At 49.5% G+C, this 27,718-nt stretch overlaps 1 protein-coding gene across 4 annotated transcripts in view; it reads right to left on the reverse strand.

Moving 5' to 3' along the window:
• Nucleotides 1-27,718, reverse strand: part of TICRR (TOPBP1 interacting checkpoint and replication regulator) — a 1,117,313-nt gene that overhangs the window by 836,289 nt on the left and 253,306 nt on the right. For all 4 annotated transcript variants that reach the window (XM_069624305.1, XM_069624303.1, XM_069624304.1 and 1 more), the window contains exon 6: nucleotides 9,891-10,030. In XM_069624305.1, coding sequence (XP_069480406.1) covers nucleotides 9,891-10,030 — 140 coding nt within the window. The remainder of the gene's footprint in view (nucleotides 1-9,890; nucleotides 10,031-27,718) is intronic.

Here is a 27,718-nt window from a genome sequence, read left to right on the forward strand (position 1 = left end):
CAAATTTACAGTTGGAGTAATCTCTGCATGTTTCTGTCCCGTCTTTGCGGATTGTCTCTTGTCCGTCTGTCTATCCATCGTGTTCTTGTCTCTGCGCCCCGAGGCTCGCGAGCTACCGGCGCAATACAAATATTAAATAAATAAATAAATTGGCCAGCGATAGCAAGTACGGCAGTTGAGGGGCTGTAATCCGCAGAGGGTTAAATCCTTCTGTGCACGGCACCAGAGAACCGCTTCCATTTGTATCCATAGCACTTGAGTCAACGCCGCCCTGACCTTTGCAAGCACCTCCTTGCAGTCCGCCAGGATATTGTACCCTCCAAACTCTAGTGCTGCAGGAGTCAGGCCTGCAGGTTCAGCGATCCTGAGTCGTGATGGAGGATGGCGCCTCCTTCCCTGGCGAGAAGATCTGCGTCTGTCAGTAGTTTGCCCGGGGGGGTGGGGAGGGAGGGTATCGCTGACATGTCCCGAAGGACCAGGAACCAGATCTGCCTCGGTCACGCCGGTGCCACAAGGATCATACTGCACCGGGACCGTCTGAGTTGACTGATGAGTCGCAACGGCAACAGGGGGGAATGCATACCTACTGGCGAACCTCCAGCACTTGGCGTTTGTCGCCGTCGCGAATAGGTCGATCTGGGGATTGCCCCATCGTCTGAATATGAGATCCACTTGATCCTGCGGAAGTTCCCACTTGTGACACTAGCGCAGCTCCCTGCTGAGTGAGTAGGCAATGGTGTTCTTTATTCCTGCCAGATGGAAGGGCACCAGGAACATCCCTTGGGCAACGGCCCAGTGCCACAGATCCAGCGCGTCCTTGGGTAGGGCTGGGAATCTGGTGCCCCCCCTGCTTCCTGATGTAGAACATTGTGGGGATGTTGTCGGTGAAGACGCTTACCCCTTGCCCTTGAGGGACGGAACGACCTGAGGGCCCACAACACAGCTCGGAGCTCCAGGACTTTAATGTGTAGTGACCGCTCCTCCGGGAGCCAAAGGCCTCTTGCGTGGAGATCTCTGGTGTGCGCTCCCCATCCTTCAAGGGAGGCGTCCATCGTCACATTTTCCTGATGTGCCGGAGTCTGGAAGTCCATACCCGCTGCTAGATGCGCACAGGTGCCCCACCACCGGATCGCTTGGCGGAAAGTCTCATTGAGAGATCTTGTCTTCAAAGCTGCCCGCCGCTTGCATCTAACGAACGTCGAGGAAATCCTGCAGTGGTAGCATCCGCAACCTGCATAGGCGCACAAGGTAGATGCAGGAGGACATCATGCCGAGTAGGGACTTGATGGACCGCTCCCTGGCCACCTCCATGGTCAACAGCCATTGTACCTTGCCCAGGATGGCCTTCATCCTTTCCTCCGACGGTGAAGCCAATCATGAATCGCGTTACTGTGTCGAGTCTGGCTCCGAGGAACAGGGCGTCGTGCGACGGTACCAAGTGGGATTTCGCGAATTTGATCGAGAATCCCAGATCCGTGAGCAGTTGGACGGTCTTGGCTGTGTGATCGACGGCGAGTTCCCTTGACTTTGCTCGGATGAGCCAATCGTCCAGGTAGGGGTAGACGTGAATCCCCTGCAGGCGCAGCCGCGCCGCCACTGGTGCCAGGCACTTGGTGAAGACCCTGGGTGCCGACTTCAATCCGAAGGGAAGGGCCTTGAACTGATAGTGTTGCCCTTGGAACACAAATCGTAGGTATCGTCGATGTCCTTTGAGAATGGGGATGTGAAAGCAGGCATCCTTTAAGTCCAGCAACGATAGGAAGTCGCCTTCCTCCAGCTGTCCCAGCACGTGTTGGAGGGTGACCATCCGGAATTTCTGGGACTTGATGTATTTGTTTAGACGACGAAGGTACAGGATGGGTCGCCAACCGCCGGTCTTCTTTCGGACAAGGAAGTACCGCGAGTACACTCGGGAGCCCCGGAGCCTCTTCGGGATGAGTTCTATCGTGTCCTTTTTCAGCATTGCTTGTACCTCTAGAAGTAGCTGTGGGATGTGGTTTTCCTTCCTGGCCACAGGTAGTAAACAGGGACACTTTCTTTGGAATTCCAGAGTGTGCCCGTGGGCCAGCACCTAACGGCCGGTGGAGATTGACTCCCACACGCTGACGAATTTCTCCAGCCGGCCTCCCACCAGGGTGCTTCGGTGGGTGCCCCAATGCTGCGGGAAATTCAATCCTGCTTTGCGCCGACGACGTCCTCCGGCCTTGCTGCGGCCTCTGTAGGCCTCCTGCGACGATGAACAGGCCGCTTGGCAGTACGACAAGGAACCGCCACCAAATCCTTCGGAGGAACCTTGAGGCTCGCCTCCGGAAGTCCGAAAGGGCGGCCTTCGTTGCAGAGAACCCAAGGCCTGGGCCGTCTCGGTATCCGCCTTGATGGCCTACAGTGACTCGTCCACTGCCTTGCCGAACAGGTTGTTCCCGTTGAAGGGCATGTCCAGCACCCAGGTCTGCATGTCTTGACGGAAATCGGTGGCCTTAAGCAAACCACGCCGGCGAAGGCAAACGCTTTTTCCCATCTGGCGAAACCCGGTGATGGCGTGGTCCGAAGTCACCTCACCTTCCTGCAGGATTTGAAGGGCTTCCACCCTCTTATCTGGGAGGAAGTCCAGGAGGGGAGCAATCTTGAACCACAGCTCACTGTCGTAGCGCCCCACGATGGCGAGGGCGTTGGCCGCTTTGATGGTCGTCGCCGCCGAGATGACTCGTCGCCCTATGGCGTCCAGCTTCTTCCCCTCGCCGTCCAGTGGGAAAGTGGAAGTTGATCCCCGTCGCCCCTGCAGATTTCTTCTTGGCCACTGCAGAGAACCGAATCTGGAGACTGCTGAGCTCTGAGGCACATCGGGGTGGAACCTGATCCCTTTTGCAGAGGGATGCCAGATTTCATGGGCGGGAGAATGGTCAGCACTTATGCAAGAACCCCCGCCTCAGGTTGCTCAACTTAAGGCTGCGGAATTCCCAGCTATTTTGCTACACCTGGCAGCCTCTCGTGGAAAGCTAAGCTTTAGCTTCCAGTATCCTGGTTCTCCTCCTCTACTGTCGCCCGCTGTGCCATGCAGGTCCAGAGCAGACGGGCGGGCGGCTGTGTCGGCTGCACGGGAACCGAGTATTGTGCCCTAAGGATGGTGCCCATCTGCTCAGACTTTATTAAAATAAGGAACTATATTTTCGAAGAACCTAACCTTACAAGCTGGGGAAGGGCCTGGAGGCATGTGAGCAGTGCCCTGTGGTTGCAGAAGTCTTGGCGGTCCTTGCCGCACCCAGCAGGGTATTGCATACCTACACCCCTATGTAGGTGTGGTCGGGTATGATTTGGACCAGGTCACCCGAGTGGTCCAGTCCCACCTAGACATGCATTCCCATGCCTGCTCTCCAGAAGGAGGCGGTCCCGGGTGAGCCGCCATCTTGTGTGGCCTGCCGGCCATTTTGTCAAGCCCCTTGCCACATGCCTGCTGAGTGGTACTTTAAGAGCCGGGCCCAGTCTCTGCCTGCACGCTTAGAAGCAAAGGCTCGGATCTTCCCTGCACCCCAGGTATAGACCTGAGAGGCGGAGTGCACTTGCCCATGACACCGGCAGTGCTGCGTGTAGGCACTCCATCTCGAGTGTTCCCGGTAGAAGAGAAAAGCCCCTTCGGGGAGGTCCCCGGTACAAGAGCCTTGCGGCCCCTCAGTGGTGGACCAGGAGCGTCTTGCGACAGCTCGGCCTGTTGGCCGGTAGCTCTGGGAGCCTCGGTCTCCTTGCTGGTCTTAGGGTCTGGGAGGCCCCTCCCACTCGGGCCAGTCCTGGGATGGAGTCACTCTTGTGGGGTGCGGAGGAGAACAGGGCACCTACCTTGGGCCTGCTCTTCCTCCTCACGCAAGTCTTGAGGTGATCTCTCGAACAGCTCCCTCCAACTGGCCAGCTTGCTTGCGGAGTGAATGCGTGGCACTGCAGGTAGAGCGTGTGGGGATCTGACATGGGGAAGGAACACTTGCAGGCCGTTCAACTGCTAAAACCTACCGTCGTCGACATGCGCCGGGGAGGGGCATGGCAACAGAGGACAGTCTTCTCCGACAATCTGGGAGAAAACAGAAGAAAAAAATAGTATGTTTTCAGGGAAGAGCGCGTGGTGAAGGGGTACGTTCCCGTCGACGCAGAAAAGACTGAAGAGTGTAACTGATGAGCAGAGTCAGGGGAGCACATGCTCCCAGGGCCGCGCCACCACGGAGATCTAAATTTATTTAAGTGCAAGGTGCAACTTTCCTCTCAGAGCCAAGTATCCATGAAACTTTCCCTCCTACTACGCTCTATCCTGAAGCTGCATAATCATCCCTGATGCCTCCGCTGCATTTCCAGCCCGCCATTTACACCACTTGTGGTATGCTAATAGCAAAATTCTAACAGGAAAAAAGTCAAAGAAAATATATAAATTGCAATTCTGCAATTTATTTTATTTGTGTAATGCCCAACGACTGGGAATATTCATGAGCATGTGAATCCATGCCAGACCCCCATGCTGGGTAAGTTACAGAAACTATTTGTGGTTGTTTTTTATGGTTCTCTGGAATTCGAGATCTGTGCCTGGTGTTTCTTGGATCTATGTGCATTCTTCTTGCCACTGCCGCCTTCCTTCTCAGTGTCCTTCCTTGGGAGAATACTAGAGATCTTGAGTCTGGTATCATCAGTGTCGAGTTCCATAGGTCCCCTCAACACAGGCTTCTACTGTCAGGTATCCGGATTAATACTTTATAGCGTGCCTAATACTGGAGACCAGTCTCTAAGCATGGGATTCAAACCTGCACTATTCTGCCCGGTCTTGCTTCCAAGACAAAGGTAGTGGCCCCCTAAGCAATCCTTGTGGCCCTCCTAGATAACATACCTGCCTGGAACAAGGTAGGAAACCGGGGAGGAAGTCTGTGCTGTGTGTTCACGATATTGATAACTTACCCCCTTTACACTCCAGCTGGGAGAGAGCCTGGCGACATTCCCAATGCCTTTTCATCTAATCATGCTTGTAGAATGCACCATTGAAAAACCCTACGGCGCAGTTGGGAGGACGGTCAACACCCCCTTCAGGGTTAAATAGAGGGCAGAGCTGACCGGCCCACAGACAAGTATCAGAAGTAGTCTGCGATTGTCCCTTAGACTTGGGCTGTCTGGCTCTCAACAGCCCTCGCTGTTCTTGAAAGGCCTGCAGTTGGAGACTCTGGCACGCAAACTATGTGCACAGGAAGGATTCAATCCGAATTGTCTTAAGCCAATAAGCGGTCCATTTGTTAAAAAGGGCCTACTTTGTGCCAAGTGGATCCTCAGAAAGGACACATTGGTGTAGAAAACCAGGGCAAATAGCCCAAACCCTCATGCAAAGCAGCAGTAAAAAAAAAAAAAAAGTGAAGCCAAGATTGATTGTGGAAAAAAGCACAGTCTAAAAACATTAGCCTTTGCTCAGAATTCCTTGTTCCATGAAGCAGCAAAATATCAAGTGGGGCTCAATTATCACTACAGTGCATGGTGGCATACTTATGTAGCTTGGCTGACGTAATGCAACAGCTTTTTCTTTTCCTCAACAGTTTGGTTTCCTTGTTCTAAATTTTTTCCAATGGCCAATTGTACATATACATGTGTGTGTCACATTTATAGGGCCCAGAGACTCCAATATATTAAGCCCCATCTAAGAGTAGCAAGTGTCTGTTCTATAGCAGAAGCATTAGCCCTTTGCAAAAACTGACAATTTGGCCACTGTATTAGTTGTGCCCAGGTACATCCAATGGGCATGGCTCCTAAGATTCAAGTTGCTAACTGGTCATACTAACATAATTGGGTGATATAGTAAGCAGTTTATAACGCATCTGTACACAAGTGTTTCTGTCGATGTGTAATTTTGTTACACTTACCGTTTTATTGAATGAGTTAGAGCTGTGTCCAACCATTAAAGTTGTAAAACTAACAGCAAACTATTGCTGTGGGTTTATTTATTTATTTATTTATTCGCATTTGTTAAGCGCACAGAATCAGCCCTGAGGCATCGTGGCGCTGGTTACAGAATAGCGCTGGTTACAGGGAAAGCGCGTCTTAGTTACAGCATACAGAGGCATACATGCATACAGTTTGGGCAGTAGCAATAGTTAGCAGTGTGTGCCTGAATGGCAGTAGGTAGAGGAATTTTAGTTAAAGAGAGAGGTTTTGAGTTTTTTTCTAAACGCTGTGAGGGAGCCTTCTGCTCTTAGAGCGTGGGGGAGATTATTCCAAAGTTTTGGTGCTATGTAGGGGAAACCCAGCCCCCCGGCTGTAATCTTGTGGATGCGTGGTACAGTGAGTTGGTTAGTGTAGCAGAGTCTGGTAGGTCTGGATGAGGTCTGTCTGAGAATGGTGTCTGAGAGATATGATGGTGCAGTGTGGTGGATACATTTGTGGGTAGTAGTCAGTACCTTGAAGGTGATGCGTTCTTTGACAGGGAGCCAGTGAACTGATTGCCTTGCCAGTGAGATGTGGTCCCTTTTGGAGATGTTTAATGCTGCTCTTAGAGCGTTATTTTGGGTGACCTGGAGTTTGTTTAGGTTTTTTTCAGAGGTGCCGGCTAGAAGTGCATTGCAATAGTCAAGTTTAGCGCCTATGGTAGCTCTTGCTATTGAAAGGCAGTTTTCTTTGGAAAGGAATGGTTTAATGGCGTTGATGAGTTTAGTGCTTAGTGCAGATGCGGAGACAATGGCACTAACTTGTTTGTCCATGGACAGGGTTGCATCAATGTAGACCCCTAGCGTTTTCACAGAGGATAGGACTGGGATAGTGCAGTTGTCGATGTTGAAATTGGCATAGCAGCTGTCTAGCCTGGCCAGTGTGGATTTTTGGCCGAGGATAAGGATTTCAGTCTTATCCCCGTTAAGACATAGGCCGTTAGTGGCCATCCAGGCTTGAATGGTGGCATATATGAGTTTTAGAGCTAGGGCGTCTTTGTGGTATGAGCCTGATAGAGGGAGGAGCACTTGGGTGTCGTCGGCGTAGTTGGTGTAGGCAATCCCAAGTGCATCAAGTTTCTCGAATAGGGGCTTAGTGAATAGATTGTAAAGCGTAGGTGCTGTACAGGAGCCTTGAGGGACACCGCAGTGTATTATGGATGGTGTTGCGCTCGAAATGTTTGAAAAGACTTTCATGGCCCTCCCTTCAAGAAATGAGGTTATCCAGGAGGTGGCTTGGTCAGAGAAATGTGCGGAGTGGGAGAGGTGTGAGGTGAGGGTCTTGTGGTCCACTAGGTCGAATGCCGCAGAGAGGTCGAGGAGAAGTAAAAGGGCGGGTTTACCTTTGTCCAATATCTTGGTTATTTGGTTTTTTAGGTCCAGCAAAGCAGTCTCTGTTCCATGACCTTTGCGGAAGCCTGACTGTCTGGTGCCTAGGATGGAGTTAGATTCGAGGTATAGTTGGATTTGGCTGTGTGCCACTTTATCTAGAATCTTGAGAAGGAAGGGGACAGTTGTTATAGGTCTGTAATTGTTAGGCATCGTGGGGTCGAGAGTGGGCTTTTTTAGAAGTGGGCGCACCCAGGCTTCTTTAAGACTGTCTGGGACAGAGCAGGACTTGAATGAGGCATTAATGAATGCGGTAATGATTGGGGCAAGTGGTTCAGCGCAGTCCTTGATTAATTTAGGGGGGCATGTATCGGCTTTGCAAGTCGATGGTTTCAGATGTTTCAGTATGTCCAGGACTTCTAGTTCTGAAACTTCTTTAAAGGCAAATTTGGGAATGTTAGTGGTTTTGCTACGGGATTGGGAATCTAAGTGTCGACTCTGTTTTGGCAAGGTATTGTAGTGGTCGCGGATTTTGTTTTGTAAGAGGTCTATTTTGTTGAGCATGGCGGCTTGGATACTGTTGCACCAGCCTTCATCCTTGATGATCTCGTCAGAGGAAGTGGGAGGCACTGTGAGCTCTTTAAAGATAGAGAAGAGTTCTCTTGAGTGGCACTTTGAGTCTAGTATTCGACGGTTGTATGATTCAGATTTGGCATTGAAGATGGCGGTTTTGTATTTTTTTGCAGTGACTTTGAATAAGTCTTTGGTGATGTCGCATGGGTTGGCCTGCCAGTTTTTAAGTGCTTGGCGCTTTTTGTCACGCAGAGCTTGGAGGTCCTCTGTGAACCATGCGTTTGAGTGGAAGGATTTTTTTTCTTTTTTCTCTTCTAGAGGAGCGATGGAGTTTATAGCATTGGTGAGCGTATCCTTGAGTATGTCTGCTAGGATGTTAGGATCTTGAGGGAAAGGAGGGGCGAGGCATGGGGTGTTGAGAAGGGGGAGTAGATTGTCTGCAGTTAACTTTTTGGAGCTTCTGGCTAGGGTGGCGGATTTATGTACTGGTGTTTTTCTGGTAGGTAACGTAGGGATAGAGAATTGTATGCAGCTGTGATCTGTCCAAGGGAGGAATGTGTTGGATGTGATAGAGGAGTTACAGTTATGGTCGGCCAGCCAGTCAAGAGTTCTGCCTTTGGAGTGGGTGGGTGTCAGGATTTTTTGTGTGAAGTCTAGGTTGGAGAGGTCCTTGAGGAAGGAGGTTGCTGTTTTGTCCTTTGGGTCATTATAGCCTAGGTTAAGATCACCTAGGAGTAAGGTTTTGGTGGATTTTTTTAGGTTTTCGCTGAGAATATGCGTAATTTGCCCTTGAAAATCGGTTGGGAGTCCTGGAGGCCGGTAGATGACGTGAATGTTAATGGTGTTGTTGTGAGAGAGGGATAGTTTGGCCGATAGTATGTCTGCATTCCCTTCCCATGTGTGGGGTGTGGGCCTGATATGGTGGATGTCTTTATAGATTATGGCAACCCCTCCCCCTGATTTTGTAGGTCTGTCTTGTCTAAGGATGGAGTAGCCTACTGGTACAGCTAGGGTAATGGCGGGGCCTGAGGCTTCATGCAGCCAAGTCTCTGTGATGGCTAGCAGATCTAGGTCGAAGCTGGAGATGAGCTCGTTGATTTCTAAGGCATGGGCAGTGAGCGATCGAGTGTTAAGTAATGCGCATTTGAGTGTAGGTGCTACCTGACTTCTGTTGGGAGGCCGCTGTTTCGTTTGTTTTTTCAGCTTGAAGTTGGGTGGGGTGGATGGTATAGTGGTGGGTGTGAGGTTGGAACACGGTGTGGGGATGTGGGGAATCCTACCCACAAAGTTGTGAGAGACAGATGTGCGAGAACCTAATCTATAGTTTCTGAGTGATGCTGGGATGTGTTGCGATGAGAAGGACCTAGGTAGTGTGCGTGTCCTCAGTCTGCACAGTCTGGTGCAGCTATTAGGTGTAGAGGTGTGAGGATGCGCGGTGTTGGGGCTGGGGTGAGGTGTCTCTCCCACCTTGGATATTTGGAACCAATTGTATATTCAACCTCAAAGCCATTTTACATTTGTCTTTTACAAACGTTGCTTATTGGTTAGATACATTACTACCCCCTTTTTTAGGAAACAAAGATGAACTTGTGTGCATTATACATTTGTTTTTCACTTTATGGCTAAAGCCAAATAAAGTATGATAAATGTAGCAAGATGTAAAAAAACAAAATGAATACCCCAGATAGTCCATTTTAGAATTAGATTAACGAAGATCCCATGCTAGTGAAAGGTTGTATCCTTAGCAAGGCTTTAACTATGTATACCTAGTAATTGTAAATTGACCTACAAACGCACAGCAAAACCAATATCAGGTTTCAATTTAGCGCTTCAAGCTAAATTTCTATAACTTCCAAGTGCAGTACAAATAGGGGTTCTTCCCAAACTCAAAAATGTATCAACCTCAGAAGATTGAACAGCTGACTCGACCCCGTTAAAGTGCAGGTTACACACAGATCTCTAAATCAAACACAACTTGCTTAGCAATGGCATTGCTAGAAACCACCAATAAAAGGGTAATTTGTGGATGCTTCAAATCCAGTTCATTATGCTTACGTCTTTTATTCTCTCCCTGCCCAGCAACACCAGAATCTTCACTGGAACATTTCTGATAGAACTCAGATAAATTATTTGTCAAGTCCAAATCGAACCTGTAACTCTCTTCCTTTTCATTCCCTTTAACGGCATGCAGTAACCTAAAAAAGAAAAAAAAAAAAAAAGATCGTTAAAAGGTTTTTGAAAAAATGAAATGTCATTTTTCCTTTATCTCAGTCATTAAAATATAATTTCTTAGAACTTATCTGATGTGACCCCAATTTGACTGTTGGCTGTTAACAGGACATGTTCACTATCAACATCACTTAGTTGGCTAAGAAAACAGATTAGCTAGCCACACAAGAAAACGTTAGGTTATGCTGATCACAGAAATTCTTAACCCACTGGGAAGCTCTGCATTATAACAGCATACCAAGAATAACCAAACACAAACTAGTTTTAGGAAGTACAGAGAAAATATAAATTCCTACCAGCACAAAATACAAAGAGGAGGCCCCAGACAAAGATTCTTTCATTAACACTATCAATAGGTGTCTGTAAAAGCTGAACTTCAGACTCCGCTAATAAATATTTTCCTGCTGAGGATATCAGATGTAAGCATCTTGGCCGAAGAGGATGACACAAGTAGCACTCTTAATTACATTCTTTGCCCCACTGATGGAATAGGAACTTTTCTTACTGAGGGAAGCAGAATCTCATAGGAAGCTTCATAGATCAGAACTGCAAGGAAAGTCAACAACTTCTGCTAATGGATGCTTTTCCTACGCAGAATCTTAAATCTTTGAAAATGTTCCTTGCACAATAACGCTAATATGTGCAAAATGCTCATCCATTATTAGGGCATTAGCCATGACATGCGGCCACTGCAAAAAGAACCCTCTCCCCAAGCCTTCCAAAGTGATAGTTGATCCACCTGCTGGCCTGTTTCCCCTGTGGCATGGCTTTTGGTCAAGCCCTGATCCCCAAAGCAACATGGAAATCTTTCACTGGCTTAGGAATGGGGTAGGCCAGTTACCATATTGACTCAATTGTGGGTTGCAAATCACCGCCCTAGTCTTCAGGTCTTGTCCTGGGGCTGGAACCAGGATTGAGCCTGCAGACTTGGTGGTCGTGGACCCTACAGACAACCGGCAGGTCCAAAAGCTTAGCCAATTTTGTGACATTTCTGGCTACATATGGTCTGGTTTCATAGGGCAGCTACCATATGCCCCTTTTCACAACTTTCACAGCAACGGATCCTCAGACGTCATTTAAAAAGGTAGTGGGTACAATGGTGGCCCACAGGTTTACCTCTTGCTGGTTCTGCTAACCTGCGTCTGGGTCAACAGCAAGAGGGCCGGCAGAGAGACAGGCATCCAAACTGGTGGCCCCATACATTTTTTACACGATCACAACGATATAGCTAATTGGTTTCATTAGGAAACATTTAGTAGAAACCAGTGGACCAACGTACACCATGTTTGCAAAAGAACGCATTCTGGACCAGGCAACCACTTCCTCATTAAAATGTTCCATCCAGTGCTGCAGGTGAAAGCATACCTACCTATGGCAAATGAAAGTTTTGGGGCCCCTGCCGTTAAACAGTAACGTATTTAGGCTTCTGCTGCGCTCAGCCGAAATAAGTGCATGCACCCGGTATTGTACAAAAAGACAGTATCTAAACGGTCGCATGAACAAAAGTTCTACAAATGCTACCACCAAAGGTTCGAACACCAAAATTTCGAACCTTCAATGGTCGCAAGTAAGTTTAAAAAAAAAAAAAAAAAAAAAGGGGGGGGCAGTGGCGTTTTCCCCCGCAACACCCCACTCACTATACTTTATAGTATAGTGAGCTGGGGAAACCCCTGCAGCCCCCATAAAAGGAAAGGGGCAACAAAATGAGAAATAGCAAGGCCCTGCAGCGCCGGTCCCGATCACGGAAGTGAAAGGGAACTGGTGCCACAGGGACTCAGCATGAAGAAAAAGGTAAGTGGGGTTTGTTTATGTTGAGGGTGTGGGTGGGGGGCGTGTCATGGGGGTGTGGGTATGAACGTATGTTCGCATGAGAAAGGTGCAAACGTTTGGTGGTTCGCACCTTTTGCATGCAAACTTTCCAGCTTCTGTAAAATCAGCTGCGGTCGGATCACGTAGATCCCATGCACCCCCCCCTCCAACTTCACTCCACCTCTGCCAGACTACACACCTCACCAGATTCCGACTCTTCAACAAACTGTCCTCACTGACCAAACTACACCCTTCAACCGCATTTTGTCCCCCATTTCGGCTCCAGATAGCAAGGATTAGAAAGTTATTGCTTCCTCTCTATTAGTTCAAGCCTGTCATCTTCTAGATTATGTTAATTGAAAGCATGTTTTCACATCTCTGTTGCCCAAGATTTAGAGGGCAGTGTTTTACAGCTAGGTGTACTAGAGGTAATTGTTACGGCTAATTCTCTAACTTTTAGAGGAAGTGATAAGAACATAAACTGTCTGCCAACTGGACAAAAGTGAAAAGGTTGGCATGAGGCATTTTGGTTTCAATGCCAATATCGGCTTTCTCTCACAAATTGCCTGCTGCCACTATGAGAAACCCCTAGATTGCTCTGTAATATTAATGCAACATAACTCCGTTTATGCATCTGGTCTTGACAAATGGTAAAGTTTACATATGCAACACATACAAGTGATACCAAACCCTTTCTCGTGGTTACAGCTGTGTTAGCAGGAAGCAAAAAGGAAATAAGGCAAGTTAACGGCTGCAGCCAATGTACCACCAAATAATTGGCTTGGAACACCATTAAAATATGGCAATATCACATGTGAAATTTGTAAACCTTGCTCGGACATAAACTACTCAGAATAAAGACAGTTGGAGAAGGTTCTTGGAACCTTTGGCTGTGCATTCCCACGGAGTAATGGATAAAGGTGACCATGAACTTTCATGTGTGGGAAGCAATTGCATTCCTCGTAGCTGCAAAATGCAGGCACCTCATAACAAAGTGGTACATACGGTTGAGATAATTGCTGTTTGTGTAATTGTTCAAAATACCCAACACTGAAAGGGTAGAATTGAGAAATTGATGGGGCATCCTGCACAAGATTACCTTTGTGGGTGTGGTTTAGGCAATGGGTCTTGCCAGCTTGCGTTTAAGGGAATTTAAAAGGTTTGTTAACGCTGTAGAGTGGGTTAGACTGTACAATAGATAGGAACATTTTCAGATGTGTGGGTATAGATATAGATGTCCTGCAGTCTTTTGAAGTGCTGTTTCACAATAAAAGTCCTACACTGTATTTAAAATATGATGAATGTAAAGATTACTTTTAAGCATCACAGTTATGCATTGTGTGGCATACTTTGCAGTTGTTCTCCTGGTAGTACAGAGTGTCCAGTACCAAGTGAAAAGATCTTTGTATGTTAAATGTCAAAGGTATTTATACCGCGCACCGTCACCAACGGAATTGGTCCCCAGGCGCTCTGGCGGATCTGTAAATAAGGTGGGATGGGTTAGTAAGGTGAAGAGGGAGTAGGATAGTGAGAGGAGTGGTGTTCTGTTGGCAGCTTCAACTCGGTATATACCGGGTGCTGAGCTTTGGTGCGGGTACTGGATCGGTGTCAGTCCACGTGTGCTGTTGCTCCGGCTTATGTGTTGTTGCAGTGTTCTTTTTTTTTTTTTAAACTTCTTTTTATTATAAGCGTGGCAGCAAAACACAGGCGAACAGCGCCAGGCAAAACATTGTAAAAGAACAGTATACATAGCATTGGTATGCAGATGTTACTTCACATTTCGAACAATCAAAGAGCAAAAAGCAGTGAGATCTTGTAGGAGGGTATCGGGGAGCTATGACTGAGCTGAGGACCCAGGCTGGCCAGGGGAAACCGGAGAAGGAGGGGAGGTCTGAGTCACGGCCAGGTCTAAGATATAAGAGCGGAATCGAAGCCAAATATTTCTCGGTCTGGAATGTGTGGGTTGTAGGTGGGACCAGGCCTCTTCCGCATCAGAGGCCCATGTGACCGCCCTCAACCATTGGGCATGTGTAGGAGGGAAGGGGCGAAGCCAACAGAGCAGGATAGAGCGCACCGCGAGGAGGAGGCAAAGACCAGCTAGTTTCTTGGAGTCTCGGGGGAGGCCCGGGAGATCGTGGAAGAGACATACCAGCGGGGAGAGACCAATGGGGTGGTCCGTCACGGTGGATACAGTCGAGCAGACGGCCTCCCAGAACTGGGCCAGGCGAGGGCAAGACCAGATCATATGGATATAGTCAGCCTCATCCCGACCACATCTGGGGCAGTTGGCAGGGTAGTCGGCCGACATACGATGTAGTCTGATCGGGGTATAGTGGAATCTGTGAAGAACTTTGAATTGGATAAGTTTGAACCGAGAGTTGAAAGAAACCCGTTGTGTGCGGTCGCATAGATGGGTCCAACGATCATCGGACATCTCCACACCATGGTCCGCCTCCCAGGCGAGTTTCAGTTTGGTGAAGTCTGGAATCGATCTGGACTGCAGCATGGTGTATAGCCTAGAGATCTTGCCCCTCCTAGGGGTGGGAGAAGTGAGCTCGTCAATAGCAGGGTCATCAGGCGGTATTGCGGGGAATGTTTGGTAGTGTCGTTTAAGGGTCTTTCGAAGGGATGCGTATTGGAGCCATACGCTCTGGCCCCTTCTCAGGGGTAGGGGGAGGTCAGACCATTCGACGAATATACCCTGGTCGAACACGTCGCGTAGCAGTTCGAAGCCCAGGTCCGCCCATCGGCGCACTGCTACCAATGGGACCCGCGGGACCCCGGGGAGAAAGTTCCACAGTGGAAGATTACCGTGGAAGGCGTAGGCAGTCCCCAACAGACTCCACGTTTTTGCCAGTGCAACGGCTGTGCAGGTAACCGGGCTCTGCGAGTTCCGAGTCAAGGGGGCGGGTTGTAGCACCAGGGAGCGGATGTCTCGGTCAGCTACTGCGAGCCTCTCAAGTCGGACATGCGGGGCAGGATCCGTGGTATCAAACCAATAGGAGGTATATTGGATTTGTGACGCCATCCAGTATTTAAGAAAGTTAGGGGCACCGAAGCCCCCGTAAGACATGGGGGTGGAGAGGGTCCCGATTTTAAGACGAACCGCACCCGAGTGCCAAAGAAAGGAGTTCACGGTGCAGTCTAATTCGCGGAAAAAGCCCGCCCCCGGCCATAAGGGAACATTAGCGAACCTATAGAGCAGTTGGGGTAATACTACCATCTTCAACAGGCCAATTCTGCCAGCCAGAGATATTGGGAGCTTGTCCCAGACCTGAATCTTGGCTGTCAAGTGCGTGAGGTATTTCTGGTAGTTTTCGTGGAATGTCCGCTCGTGTTGGCGAGTCACCACCGTCCCAAGGTACGTAAATGTGTCTTGAGCCCAAGTGAAACCGAAGGCATCAGGGAAGTGAGAGGTGCATTCCGTGAGCGGAAAAAGGGTAGATTTCAAACAGTTCACTTTAAGGCCAGAGATCCGGCCGAAGCGACTAATGTCTGCAAGTATAGGGGGTAAGTTGGCCGAGGGAGAGCGCACAAACAGCAAGGCATCATCTGCATAGAGGGACACTATGTCTGTGTGTCCCGCGGAGCGGAGACCCTTGTCGGCATGACGTTGGCGGAGCATGTCGGCGAACGGCTCGATTGCTATCGCAAAGATCAGGGGAGAAAAGGGACATCCCTGTCTCGTTCCCCTGGCGATCTTGAAAAGGGGAGAGTATCGGTCCACCGTACTGACCCTGGCAACCGGTTCAGAGTAAAGCAGTCTGATCCAGGAGATAAAAGAGGGGCCGAATTTACAGCACTCAAGGACTCGCCATAAATACTTCCATGAGACCGAGTCGAATGCCTTTTGCATGTCAAGGGCAACAGCCACAGCGTGTGTGTCGGGGCTGATTCTATCAATAATGTTGAATAGCCGCCTCAAGTTCAGAGAAGTGGAGCGACCTGGGATAAAACCGGCCTGATCTGGATGGATAATAGATGGCAGAAGGGGAGCCAGCCGGAGAGCCAGAGCCTTGGCAAATATTTTGACATCGCAGTTTATGAGGGACAGTGGGCGATACGAGCCGCACTGTGAAGGGGGTTTGCCGGGTTTAAGTAGCACAGCAATCGTGGCTTCACGGAGAGAAGGAGGAAGTGCCCCAGCCCCAACAGATTCCTCCCAGAGAGCCAGCAAATGGGGAATCAGTTGTGCCTTGAAGCGTTTGTAGAACTCGACTGGAATACCGTCCGAGCCAGGTGTGCGGCCCGAGGATAGGGAGTCAATTGCGGTCGAGAGCTCCTCCCGTGTGAGTGGGGAGTCGAGGGAGCCCGCGGCCTCCGGGGATAGGGTCGATAGAGGAAGGGTATCGAGAAAGGAGTCAATCTCCGCCAACGAGACTTCATCGGCATTGGAGTACAAAGATTCATAGAAGGTGAAGAATTCCCTATTGATCTCTTGTGAAGAGACCGCCATGGAACCGTCAGATCTCTCAACCCCGAGGATGTGCGGGGGCCCCGTCTCACGCCGGATCAACCTAGCGAGGAAGCGGCCGGGGCGTTCCCCCTCCCCGTACCTCCTAGCCACACCAGGGTTATCGAGGAACCTCTGCTCGCGGTCCGCAAGAGAGCGGAAGTTATCCAGTTCCTCCCCAATGCTAGCGAGGTTGCCCGGAGTGGAGTGTAGTGAGCATGTGGCTTCCAGAGATGAAAGTCTGGATTCGCTGGCGGCGAGGTCTCTGCGGATTGACTTAAGGACCCAGCTTTCCTTAGACAGCGCAATCCCTCTAGTGTAAGCCTTGAATGATTCCCATAGGGTTGCGTGGGACGTTACCGAGCCCATATTGGTCTCGAAGTACTCCTCAATCGACAGTTCAAGTTCGGTACAAAACTCAGGGTCCAGCAGGGAAAGGGGTTTTAATTTCCAGTGTCGGGAGCGGGCGGGATCGGGGCCCCAGTCTACTGTAATGGTGACAGGAGAGTGGTCAGAGAGGGTTCTCGGAAGGATCGTTAGTTGTGTTACATTCTTGACTAGTATGTTAGAAATCACCCACCTATCAATACGAGAATAGGAGTCGTGAACCGAGGAGTAAAAGGAGTAGATGCGGGAATCCGGGTAGAAGAACCTCCACGCGTCCACCATGGCCAGACGGGGAAGGGAGGAAAGTGCCGCATAGGCCGCCCTGGAGAGGTGACGGGGCCTGGAGCCCGATCTATCCAGGGCTATATCGAAGATCGTGTTAAAATCCCCTCCCCAGAGGATTGGAACAAGGGGGAAGCCATCGAGAAGGGAGGTGACCTGCACATAAAATTCCGGGTCGTCAAGGTTAGGGCCATAGATATTCAGGAGGATCACTTCCTTATGGTGCAGCATGGCGTGAAGAAGTACATATCTACCCTGGGGGTCGATTTTCGAGGAGATGAGGGAAAAGTGGAGGCTCCTATGAATGAGGGTCATGACTCCTCGGCTCTGGGAAGAATAATCAGTGAAAAACCGGTGAGGACCCCAGGATTTGGCGAAGCGCATGCAGTGTATAGAACGAGCATGAGTCTCCTGAAGGAAGAGAATCTTGGATCGGTGGCGTTCGGCCTGCAGCTGGAGCTGTCTCATCTTCCTATAGTTCCCCAGACCTCGCACATTCCAGCTCATAAAGGTCAGGGCACTCTCAGTCACAGTATGGCGGTATTAAGAATAAAGCTGAATGTCGGGGACCGAGAGGTCAAATTAACAGTTCCACAGGAGCATATCACAAATGCCCCAGCACAGTTCGCCTTCGCTGCCATCGCCATTTTTCCAATAACAAAAACCCAAACAACCCCAACATACCCCACCCCCACCCACACCCCCCTCCCAATCAGAGGGATGACCAGCCCATCCCTTAGTAAACAAAACAAAAGCAGAGGCATCATCGCCTGGGGGTCTGAAGGCCCGACTGGCCGTAACGCTCCGGGTTGCAGCAGAGCAAATAGTGCATGGGAAGCCCGTGACGGATGAGAGATGCATATTAGACAAAGTTCTCGCCAAGGGAACAGCGGGCGAGCACCAAGGTCGAGCTGAACAAGCAGGTTGCGGGAGAAAGGATTGGCATGGTCCCAGTTCCGGGGGGGCGAGTGGACCATACGCCTCCCATCGGGGACCAAGGATCACCGCTGTGCCGAGATCAGAGGGAGGGGATCAGCCAGGGAAGTGTTCATCGATGAACTTGGAAGCCTCTTCCGGGATAGTGAAGAACAGCACCTGATTGGAGTACTCTATGCGAAGCTTGGCAGGGTAGAGCATAGCGTATTTTATGGAGTGGTCTCGCAACCTGCGTTTCACCGCCTGGAAGGTCTTGCGTTCCCGCTGGACCGCAGTCGAGAAGTCGGGATAGAGGTGGATCCTTGCGCCACCCAGAAGTAGCTCACCTTTGAGTCTCGCAGCCCTGAGGAGGGCGTCCCGATCGCGGTAATTTAGTACGCGGGCTATGATGGGTCGAGGAGGGGCACCAGGTCTTGGTTTCGCCACCAGGGCGCGGTGGGCCCGTTCAATTGCGAAGTGTGGAGAAAGCTCAGGCTCGTCAAGAAGCGACAGGAGTGTGCGTTGAACAAAGTCTTCCATAGGCTCGTGGATTTCGTCCTCAGGAACCCCGATGATGCGGAGATTATTGCGCCTCGAGCGGGATTCCAAATCCTCGTTCTTCTTTTCCACCTCCGTGACTCGGCTGGAGAGAGCGCCGACCTCGGCGCGAAGAGCCCCCAGCGCATCCTCCGCAGAGCCCACCCGTGTCTCGACCTCTAACACACGGCCATCCGTCCTCTCAATGTGGGCCTTAATAGAGGATATGGTGCCGGTCATGTCATCAAGTTTGGAGTGGAGAGCGGTAAATCCCTCACGCATGAGATCAATCATATTTCGGGAATCCGGGGATGTGTCGAGGGGGGCGTCGGAGACCGACTCGGAGGCCTCTTCAGGTGGCCTTGCCGCAGCTCTCGCAAACATATTGATGGAGCTCTGTTTCCTTGCACCTCCCTTGGTCATCCTGTCTTATGAGTGTGTCAGGTGAAGAGAAGGGGGAGAGATGAGAGCCAAATATTAGTGCCAAGGAGCGTCCTCCGGAATATAGGGGCCAATCCGTGTTCCGGGGTAATGTAGACACAGAGCAACAAGCGAGCACACCTTGAGGCCGGAGTGGAGGTTGTGGCCCCTCTAAGACAGGAGAGTGGATGTCGCCGTGATAGGCCCAGGCGCGCACCGGTGAAATGGCGTACAGTGGCCGGGGCGCGGTGCAGGGAGTCCAGCGGAGGCAGCTCCAAGGAATGTTCAACAGCGCCTCAGCCCCAGGACGCCTGCAGCCCGGGGGGAAATGGAGCACGGTCCAGCGGGTCACAGTGGTTGGGTAGAAGCAGCAGGAGTCAGCGGCATGAAGAGAGAGGCAGGGGGGCGGGAGGGGACAGCAGCGCCGGTACTAGGGAGGCACCCGCAGGGTGTGATGGGTGCGGGCCGACCCGCCAGAGTCACAGCAGTCAGGCGCAGTCCCCTCCCCGCGCACCCCCCACCCCCAAGCCGCCACAAAGTTGAAGTGGCCCCTCGGGGCCCGGACCAATTGCACGGGGCAGGTCGGCTCCCGCGCCAGTCAGGAGAAGAGGTGGTGGTCCAAGTGGTCACAGCCAGGCACAGTAATCTGGCGTCCCTCGCCTGGTCACAGCCGGACCCAGCAATCTGGCGTCCCTCGCCGGGCAGGTGCCCCTCACCCTAGCGGTCCGCAGCGCCGCGGCCCCAGGGCGAAGGAGGGCCGACGCTGTCGGAGCCGCGGGTCGAGGAGGGCGGGAGGCCGTAGCCGCAGGGCTGGGAGGAGGGCGCAGGAGTTAGCAGCGTAGAGAGAGAGGCCGGGGGGTGGGAGGGGACCGCAGCGCCGGCACACGGGAGGCACCCGCAGGGTATGGAGGATGCGGGCCGGCCCGCCAGAATCGCTGTAGTCAGGTGCAGTCCCCTCCCCGCTCTCCCCCTACCTCCAAGCAGCCACCAAGTTGATGCGTCTCTCGCCGGGCGGGCGCCCCTCCCCCAAGCGGCCCGCAGCGCAGCGGCCTCAGGTCGAAGGCGGGCCGACGCTGTCGGAGCCGCGGTTCGGGGAGGGCGGAAGGCCGCAGCCGCAGGGTAGGAAGAAGGGCGTAGCTCCGTCCGCGGGGCTCGCAGCGGCTGCAAACCGCGTCCGGTTGCGGTAGAAGTGTTCCCGCAGGATCGGGTGCAGAGGGCAGGTCCGTAGATGGCGTCGGGCAGAAGAGAGCAGGATCGAACGCTCTGCCGGCCCGGAGCACCACGTTTAGGCGGCCATCTTGATCGCCGCGCAACAGCGCCCCCTAGTTGTTGCAGTGTTCTGAAGTGGGGGCGGCTTGTGCGAGAGGTGGTTGTGTGAGTTTTCTGAGTGAGATAAGTAGGCAGATTTTGAGCTTATATTGGTTAGTGGGTTACCTGACCTTTAGCATGCTAACATTCACAGTTTTCTCTAAGTGTGACACTTGTTGGCCTTCATAATCCCATCTACATGCAGCGCAGGCCAATGTTTAGAATTTTATCTAGGTGTGGGTATGCCAACATTCACAACTTTATCTGGATGCTACGCAGGCTGGTGTTCACAATTCTAAGTGTGGCACATGCTAACATTCAAGTTTCATCTAGGCGCCGGCATGCTATCCTTCAATCAATCCCATCTAGATGCGGCCTATGCTAGTCTTCAGGTTTTGCATAGGTGCGGGCATGCTAACATTCAAAGTCCTATCTAGATGTGACGCAGGCTAATATTCACAAATCTATTATAAAGATCTTTTCCAAAAAAAGATTGATTTAGAAAGACCACTCCGTGACCGCACAGAGCTGTCTTTCTAAATCGAACTGTCAGCCGCTGCAATGCACATGAGTGCGCACAGAGGCCGACGGGCACAGCGAGACAGAGGACGAGTCGCAGGAATGGCAGATGCATGTAGTGTGCATTTTGTGTATTGTAGTGTGTGTAAGATATCGGGAAATTAACATGAATGTCTGTTTGTGTGTATGCAGTGGGGGTGAGGGAGCAAGTCAGCAAGACGTGAAAGAGGGGTCGGGGTGCAACCTTTGGAAAATGGAAAACCGACAGTACCGAGAGTGCAGCAGAATGTCAAAAGCACATGATAAACCCAGAAGACTGCCACTTGCCCGCTTCGCAACGAGCCGCTTCTGTAAAGATGGCTGAATGGATATCTTTACGGGACACCTTTACAGCCGTGAAACCATTGGCACACAATTTTTGTTCTCACCCTTCTATGGCTTCTTGATGCACTTGCGCATTCACATTCACCCTTCACCATTTATAACTTCTCTATGATCAATTGTTAGGTAAGAATTGGTGCAGTCACACAGACTACACAAGACTTAACTGCTTGGTATTAGGTAACACCTTTTGGTATAGGTCTGTACAACACAAGTTATTGTGACTGAGCAGCCAGGCCCATCAAGATTGGTAAATGTGAGCTGTAGCTGTACAAATGGTAACCAAGTAACCAAGACACTCAAGGTCTCAGTTATAAATACATTTATTGATATATCCGGTTTTAGTTAAACTTTTTAAAAAAAGCAATTGTTTGTTAACAGTCAAGCAAACTTTGGAATAACCTTTCAACCGTCAATGTTGATGAATACTCTTTGGAGATGCGAATACCTTTCTCCTACAGCCTGAAGTGACTTCAATAACAAGGATAGAATTGCATTATTATATATAACACCAGTATACTCTTTAGACTGGAGTTTTAAAAAGGAAGGGTTAAGGAAAAATAGAAAGGGTAGAACATTTACTTATAATGTGAGGACAATTGGATCCTCCAATGAAATCTAGGTAAGCCTTACCCAGCAGCAAACGTTCAACAAATTACAAACTATGAGGGACAAGCAATGCCAAAGTCAATGGATTCAGAAAAGTGCCTTTAAGGAGCCAGGACAGCCAAAGTCAATTGGACTAAGTCTATAGTTCTGATGCATTTCTTGGATGAAAAGTCTTTCACAAAGTCAGATAGTTCAGAAATCACTGTAGGAGCACAAACTGTTAAACCGGTGCAAAGGGGAGTTGAAAGCAACTCAAACTTAAGCAAGTGCAAATCTCAAGTGAGACAGCACGACTTAAGGCAAGAAGGTAAGTACCCCAAGCCAAAACAGTAACTCTGGTTAAGAGAAAGGTGATCCAACATGACCTAGTCTTGCTACGGCCGAGCAGACCCTGGTTCCTGAGCCTCAGTGGTGAGGACAAGAAAGAGGACATCTGAAGGGCTCCTGCGGCAGAGCTCGGGAATGTCATTGGCTGCTACAGGCTCTCTTTGATTCAGCAGTACTTCGCAGTTTCAGCGCTTCGCAAACAGCACTGATGCAGATCTTATATCTCAGGTTGGATTTTCCTTGCTCCCTCAGTCCTGGACTGTGGTGAGAGGACTCGGAATTTCCTGCTTCTGGAGCGCCTTTAGGAGGCTGCTGGAGCTTTTGGCCGGGTTTGTTATGTGGAAGACGTTGCACTTGGTTCTGGATACTCGACACCTGGCAATGGGCTTATGCAGCAACAAGAAGGCACAGCAAGTCAGATTTTGCCAACGTGGAGTTCGTCTCGGGGATAGTTGGTCCCACAACCCAAGGGAAGAAGTCGTCCCTTCCAGAGATTGTGTCGATCCGAAAAAGGTGCTCAGCACGGCAGCAGGGCTTCACCAGTACTTCGAAGTCCCGGAGGTTGCAGTGGGCCTCTTCACGATTTCTGCTTCAGATGTTTCTTCCAGTGTTAGACTGCCTCCAGTCCCAAAATCCTCGCAGTTTAAGCATGTTTTCCATGCATTCAGCACCCAGGCTGTCAATCACACAACAGGGTGGCTGTCCTTTCAGGACACCCAGACGGCCAATCAGGACTGGTTTCGTTCAGGCACTCAAAGATGAAGGACAGGGGCGTTTCGGGAACCTCCCCTCACTTCCTGCCCTTCCAGGCACACTAGAGCCAGGGGCGGTTTCAGGGCTAAAGCCCGCCAAAGGCAAAACACACAAAGGGCTCAACCTGTCTCAACACACACAGTAAAAGCCAAGAAATACCTCACAGACAACAAATGGTGAAAAAAAGAAGACCGGGGCAATTTTTACAAAATGGACACCCCTGCGTGCTGTACTGCAGCACAGGGTTCAGCCTGCAGTTAAGAATAACATTTTTATAAAAACACACTGGTACTAAAAATTAAGCCACTGCCACAAGTCATTTAAAGTAATGGCGGTAGCAAAAAATATTACATGAGAAAGTACGGTAAGGGGCTAAGTAACCCCCACCTCCCCCAGAACTCCACAGAAGGATGTTGCGTGCTTGACCAAAATAGGAAAAGGGCAAGTAAGATCAATTTCACCTTACTATTCTTGGGAACAGTAGTTCACCCAAGAAAAGGTAATTAAACCTTAGAGATCCAAAAGATTTGTCGGTGACACTGCACTCAAGGTGCTGTGTGTCACTATACAAAAGGCAGATGCCTATGTAGCTTGTCAGACTCCAAAAACAGTGAAAACAAAATTCAAATCAGGGAAAAACACATGAGAAAAAAAGACCCAAATCCAGCAAAAGACCTGGGGGTCTAAAGGGTTGAAAGGAATTAGCACAAATGAACATTTTCCCTAACAATCAATTTCATGCTTGCTCCTTTTGGACATCAATAGACCTCTGAAATGTGGGGCTGTGGAGGGAAATAAGTGCTTGCTTCTGAATCATTTTAGTGCCGACTGTGGGAACTCTGCTTTACATACACACAGGCATGCGCTGAATATTGAAAAATGATGCACCATTTTTAACCTCAACTACTAACCCTCATTTTAGCAACGGTTTAAAAAATGCATGTCATGTATTGGAATATAAAGGGGATTGCTCAATAGTGTATGCATGTATTGATTAGAAAGAACTCCAAAGATCATGCAAAGTGACACCAATAAAACCAATGAGGTGTTGGCCATTTTGCATATTAAAGAGCATTTTGGGAAGAGAAGAATGACCAGAAAGCTTAATATCTGTCATATAGGTCTTATCAGCCAGACTTGGAGAAACAAAATTGGCTTTATATTTTTTTTAAATGACAACCAATAAATTGGAAATTAACTGGAATAAAATGCTGCTCCTCTGGTAATCGGCTGGCCTTGGCCTAGATGGCCTTGTTATAAATAAGTCTATGTGGTTAGGTAAGAATTTCAGATTAATCTTCCTGACCTGTGCCAACCCCAGAACGTTTTGCTTGTACTTGGTGATTATTTCCCTTGTCCGTAGGTGAGTGGGAATCTTTTTCCCCATCTAACCTAGCCTTACTTTTTTTTACGGGTTACCTTTTTATGTCTCTCCATTAGGGTGAGATTGGATTTATAACTTCCTATAACTTTTGGGCTGACTATAATTTACTATAGCCACACAGTATTTAAATGCAGTGGTGCTGGGTTGTCTTCTGGACTTCCCTTCTAAATTTATCTTTAATGTACTTGCATGAACTACTGTTCCCAAAGGGTAAAGTGGGATATCAATCCCCTTTACATTTTGTATAGGAAGCCGGCAGAGCCCACCTTATGTGGAGTGCTGGGGAGATGCACTGTGTGCCCGTTCACACTTATCTAGTAAGGTTTTGTTACAATTGCAAGTCAAGCAGAATGGCTGGTGATAGTGAAACTACTTTTATGACTTCGTCATAATTACTCGCAGGCTGTCAAATTGTAATGAAGCACAATCCAGGCTGCTTTAAGTTATTTCTTAATAAGTTTACTTCAGTTCATGAGTTACAGGATTAAGACATCAGGATGTAAGACAAACACAGGCTCCCAGGTAGGGAGGGCCCAACTGATTCAACATAGAACACTCACCAGAGCATTCTCCCACTCATACAGCAACATTTCACAGGCACTCAGGTGACATCAATCACATGACAAACCACATCAGACTAAACAAGCACTTCACAACACAAATCAGCTGCGGTTTATATGCACAGGAGGGTCACCAATCTGCTAGAATGGTGGACAACTTTTTTGCCATTTTGGGATTCCCTGATGTTTCTTAGGTCGTCTTCTACCGTCCCAGGCGGGAAAAACATGATTGAATATTACATCTTCAGCGGCAATCCTTTGTATTCCCTGCCGAGGCACTAGAGTGTCTGAAGGCAAGAAGTGAGGGCAGCCCTTTATGTTTCACCTTGCCTGAAAGGCACTAGTTCCTACTGGGGAGCTGGCTGTCCTGATTGGCCCCTTTCTGTAAACTGCAGGGAGAGTTTGCAGAAGTTGTACTGTAGTTCCTCAAATACTCCGATTCTGAAAGCTGCTGACAAGTCGACCACTGGAACCTAATCCGAAGAGGAAGATTAAAAAATAACAGCTGTATGCATTTCCAGGAACCAGAGAGCCTGCTGTGTAACAGCACGAGGTAACCCATCCTTCCAATTGACCTGGGGTCCGGAATGCGACTCCTACCTAGAGGATAGTGGGATCCACTAGTCTTGAGAAGACGTGCAAAACAAGCCATCTCAACCTGCTGTGACCTTGCTGGAATGCAAACCGCCAATACAGAGGGACCTCGAGCCAGTGTCCGGGGCATGGTCTTCCGAAGTCGGATTTCGTCTGAAACTTTGGTGGACGACTGCTGGATCTCCAGAGACCCGATTCAAATCCCTAATGTCCCACCAGAGTGCAGGATCGAGAGAGTGAAGAGAATCAGACCAGCGAAATTCATCCTTCATCAGGTACCTGTAAAAGGGCACCAAATCCACAGCAAACAGGTACATCCTGCCATTCTGCGATTGTCATCTATTCCAGACCCCAACCGATGGTTTCTTCAACCGCCAGCTGCAGCTACATGTCAATCACTGGACTTGACTCTTTTGGGACGATCACCAAGGGCCGATATGGCCTTGCGCTGTACCAGCGATTAGGAGCAACATAACCTTTATGGTGGTCTACTGCCAAGTTGATGCACAAGCCTTGCAATTCACCATGCGGCCAAAGTGCTTCTTTTAGCCAAAACGAACACCCTGTGTACCCAAAAGGAACAGCGCGTGACTCACGATAAACATTTACGGATCGAGAGCCAAGAAAAAAGTTCCATTTTGACTAAATAGGTCAATCGCCGAATGTTGTCTAAGCATTTACTGTGAAATTAATGTAATTTACCAATTGTACAGTCCTGCTGTTTCCTTTTAAAGTACAGTTTCATATTCCAAATTGTGACGCGCTGCGTTGTGAGACGATGTGTGTTTTCCGGGTTCTGCGTCAAGTCGCGTAGGTGATGACTGGGTGCGTTTGGCTACGCTGCCCAGTAACGTTAGGGAGAAAGGCGGAGAATATCAATGATTTGGTAATGTCAGGCTGAGGGGCGGGAGATGTGATTTAGTGCCGCAAAGGCAATCCACCCAGGGCAATGCAGCAACTGATAAGATTATCACACGATGGCCGCGCCCTGCTGCCTGATTTCGCTTGTGTTCAAAAGACAAACTCTGGTAAGGTGAATAGGAAATGTTTGTACGATCAATGTATGGTTAAAAACACATGGTCGAACCATAGGGACAATCATTTTCTGACCGCACCATTCCTTTAATGTCCCCAACACCCTTGTTACTGAAGTCACATGTGGGTGTTGGTTGTGACTGTGGGCCATCCCAGAAGGGTCTAGTCTGATTCAGAAACTCAGAGTGTACAGTATTGAAGTGTACTTGTGTGTTGCTAGAATATTGCTCCCTTCTAAAGAAGGCTTTGTAACTGACTGATAAATCAATAATTGTTTTTGCAAGAAACCTTGAGTGTAAGAGTTTATTTGAATACCTGTAACTGTGAATCTTTGTGCAACTCCGCTACTGCTCACATTGCCCCTCTTGAGATAAGCCTGGCTGCTCAACACGCTACCAAAACTGTGTAGTACAAGCTTATACCAAAGGTTGGGCTGCCTATACCTGTAGTCCTAGTTGCTTGTAGTTTTCCCAGAGGGTACTGCATTCAAACTTTGCCTAACAAGCCTCAAAGTGAGTGAGGCTGAAAGGTCACTATGTAGTTGCAGGTTAACAAGTTGCAATGTTCAGAGACCGTGACAAAGGCAGGTGATTCCAAAACAGTATAGAGAACGGGTGACTTGGGTTAAGTCAGCAAACATGTGAACAAGTTTAGTGACACTTGCAGGGTTGAAAACTAGTCCAGCCTCAGGGTAAAATACAAATAGTGATTAGCCCCACCCCTTGATGAGAGGAGCTACAACGGTTGCCTGAGACTTTGGTGGCAGAAATCAGAAGAATAGTGCTACAGGAGTGATGCACTAACACTTAGGAGGAAAACCTAGCGGCAGCCCCTGGAAAAGCAATAAAGTAGAAGGTAAGGATAGAAGAGGGGTAGGATAGTTTATGCTGAGGTTTAATGGCTGCAGAAATAGCAGATGAACAGAGGCAGCGGTGGGAGCATTTGTTGCATGTAAGGAGCCTGCCGATGGAGGCAGCGGATGGGGTTCGGCGGCCATCGGTAGTAGTGGTGGTGGTGGTTGTGCAGTATCCCTTGCACAGGCCTGTGGGCTATTCCTGCAGTCAACATTTTCCAATATGTGGCAAGAAGTACAGGGGAGGAAGTCAATTAGAGAATGCGAGCCGGCAACAAATGTGCAGGCGAATGAGTCGCAGGTGTTAATCTCCTTACCTTACAATGAAGATGCTGGTGCAGATAAAAGGCTGCAGCAAAGTAAAGCAATCATTTAATATGGGTGGCATTGTTACAAATCGATCAGCAGAAAATGGATATAGCTCTGATGCAACCAGACAGGCCGAGACAGGGGTTGAGTAGGACCCTTAAAGGGGCCCTTTGAGGGGTCAAGCTTCGCCTGCCGGCTCCCTGAGCTTGAACATAATAA

This window comes from Ambystoma mexicanum, chromosome 11, assembly GCF_040938575.1.
Source record: "Ambystoma mexicanum isolate Mex_15411 chromosome 11, UKY_AmexF1_1, whole genome shotgun sequence".
In the NCBI taxonomy this organism is placed as follows: Eukaryota; Metazoa; Chordata; class Amphibia; order Caudata; family Ambystomatidae; genus Ambystoma; species Ambystoma mexicanum.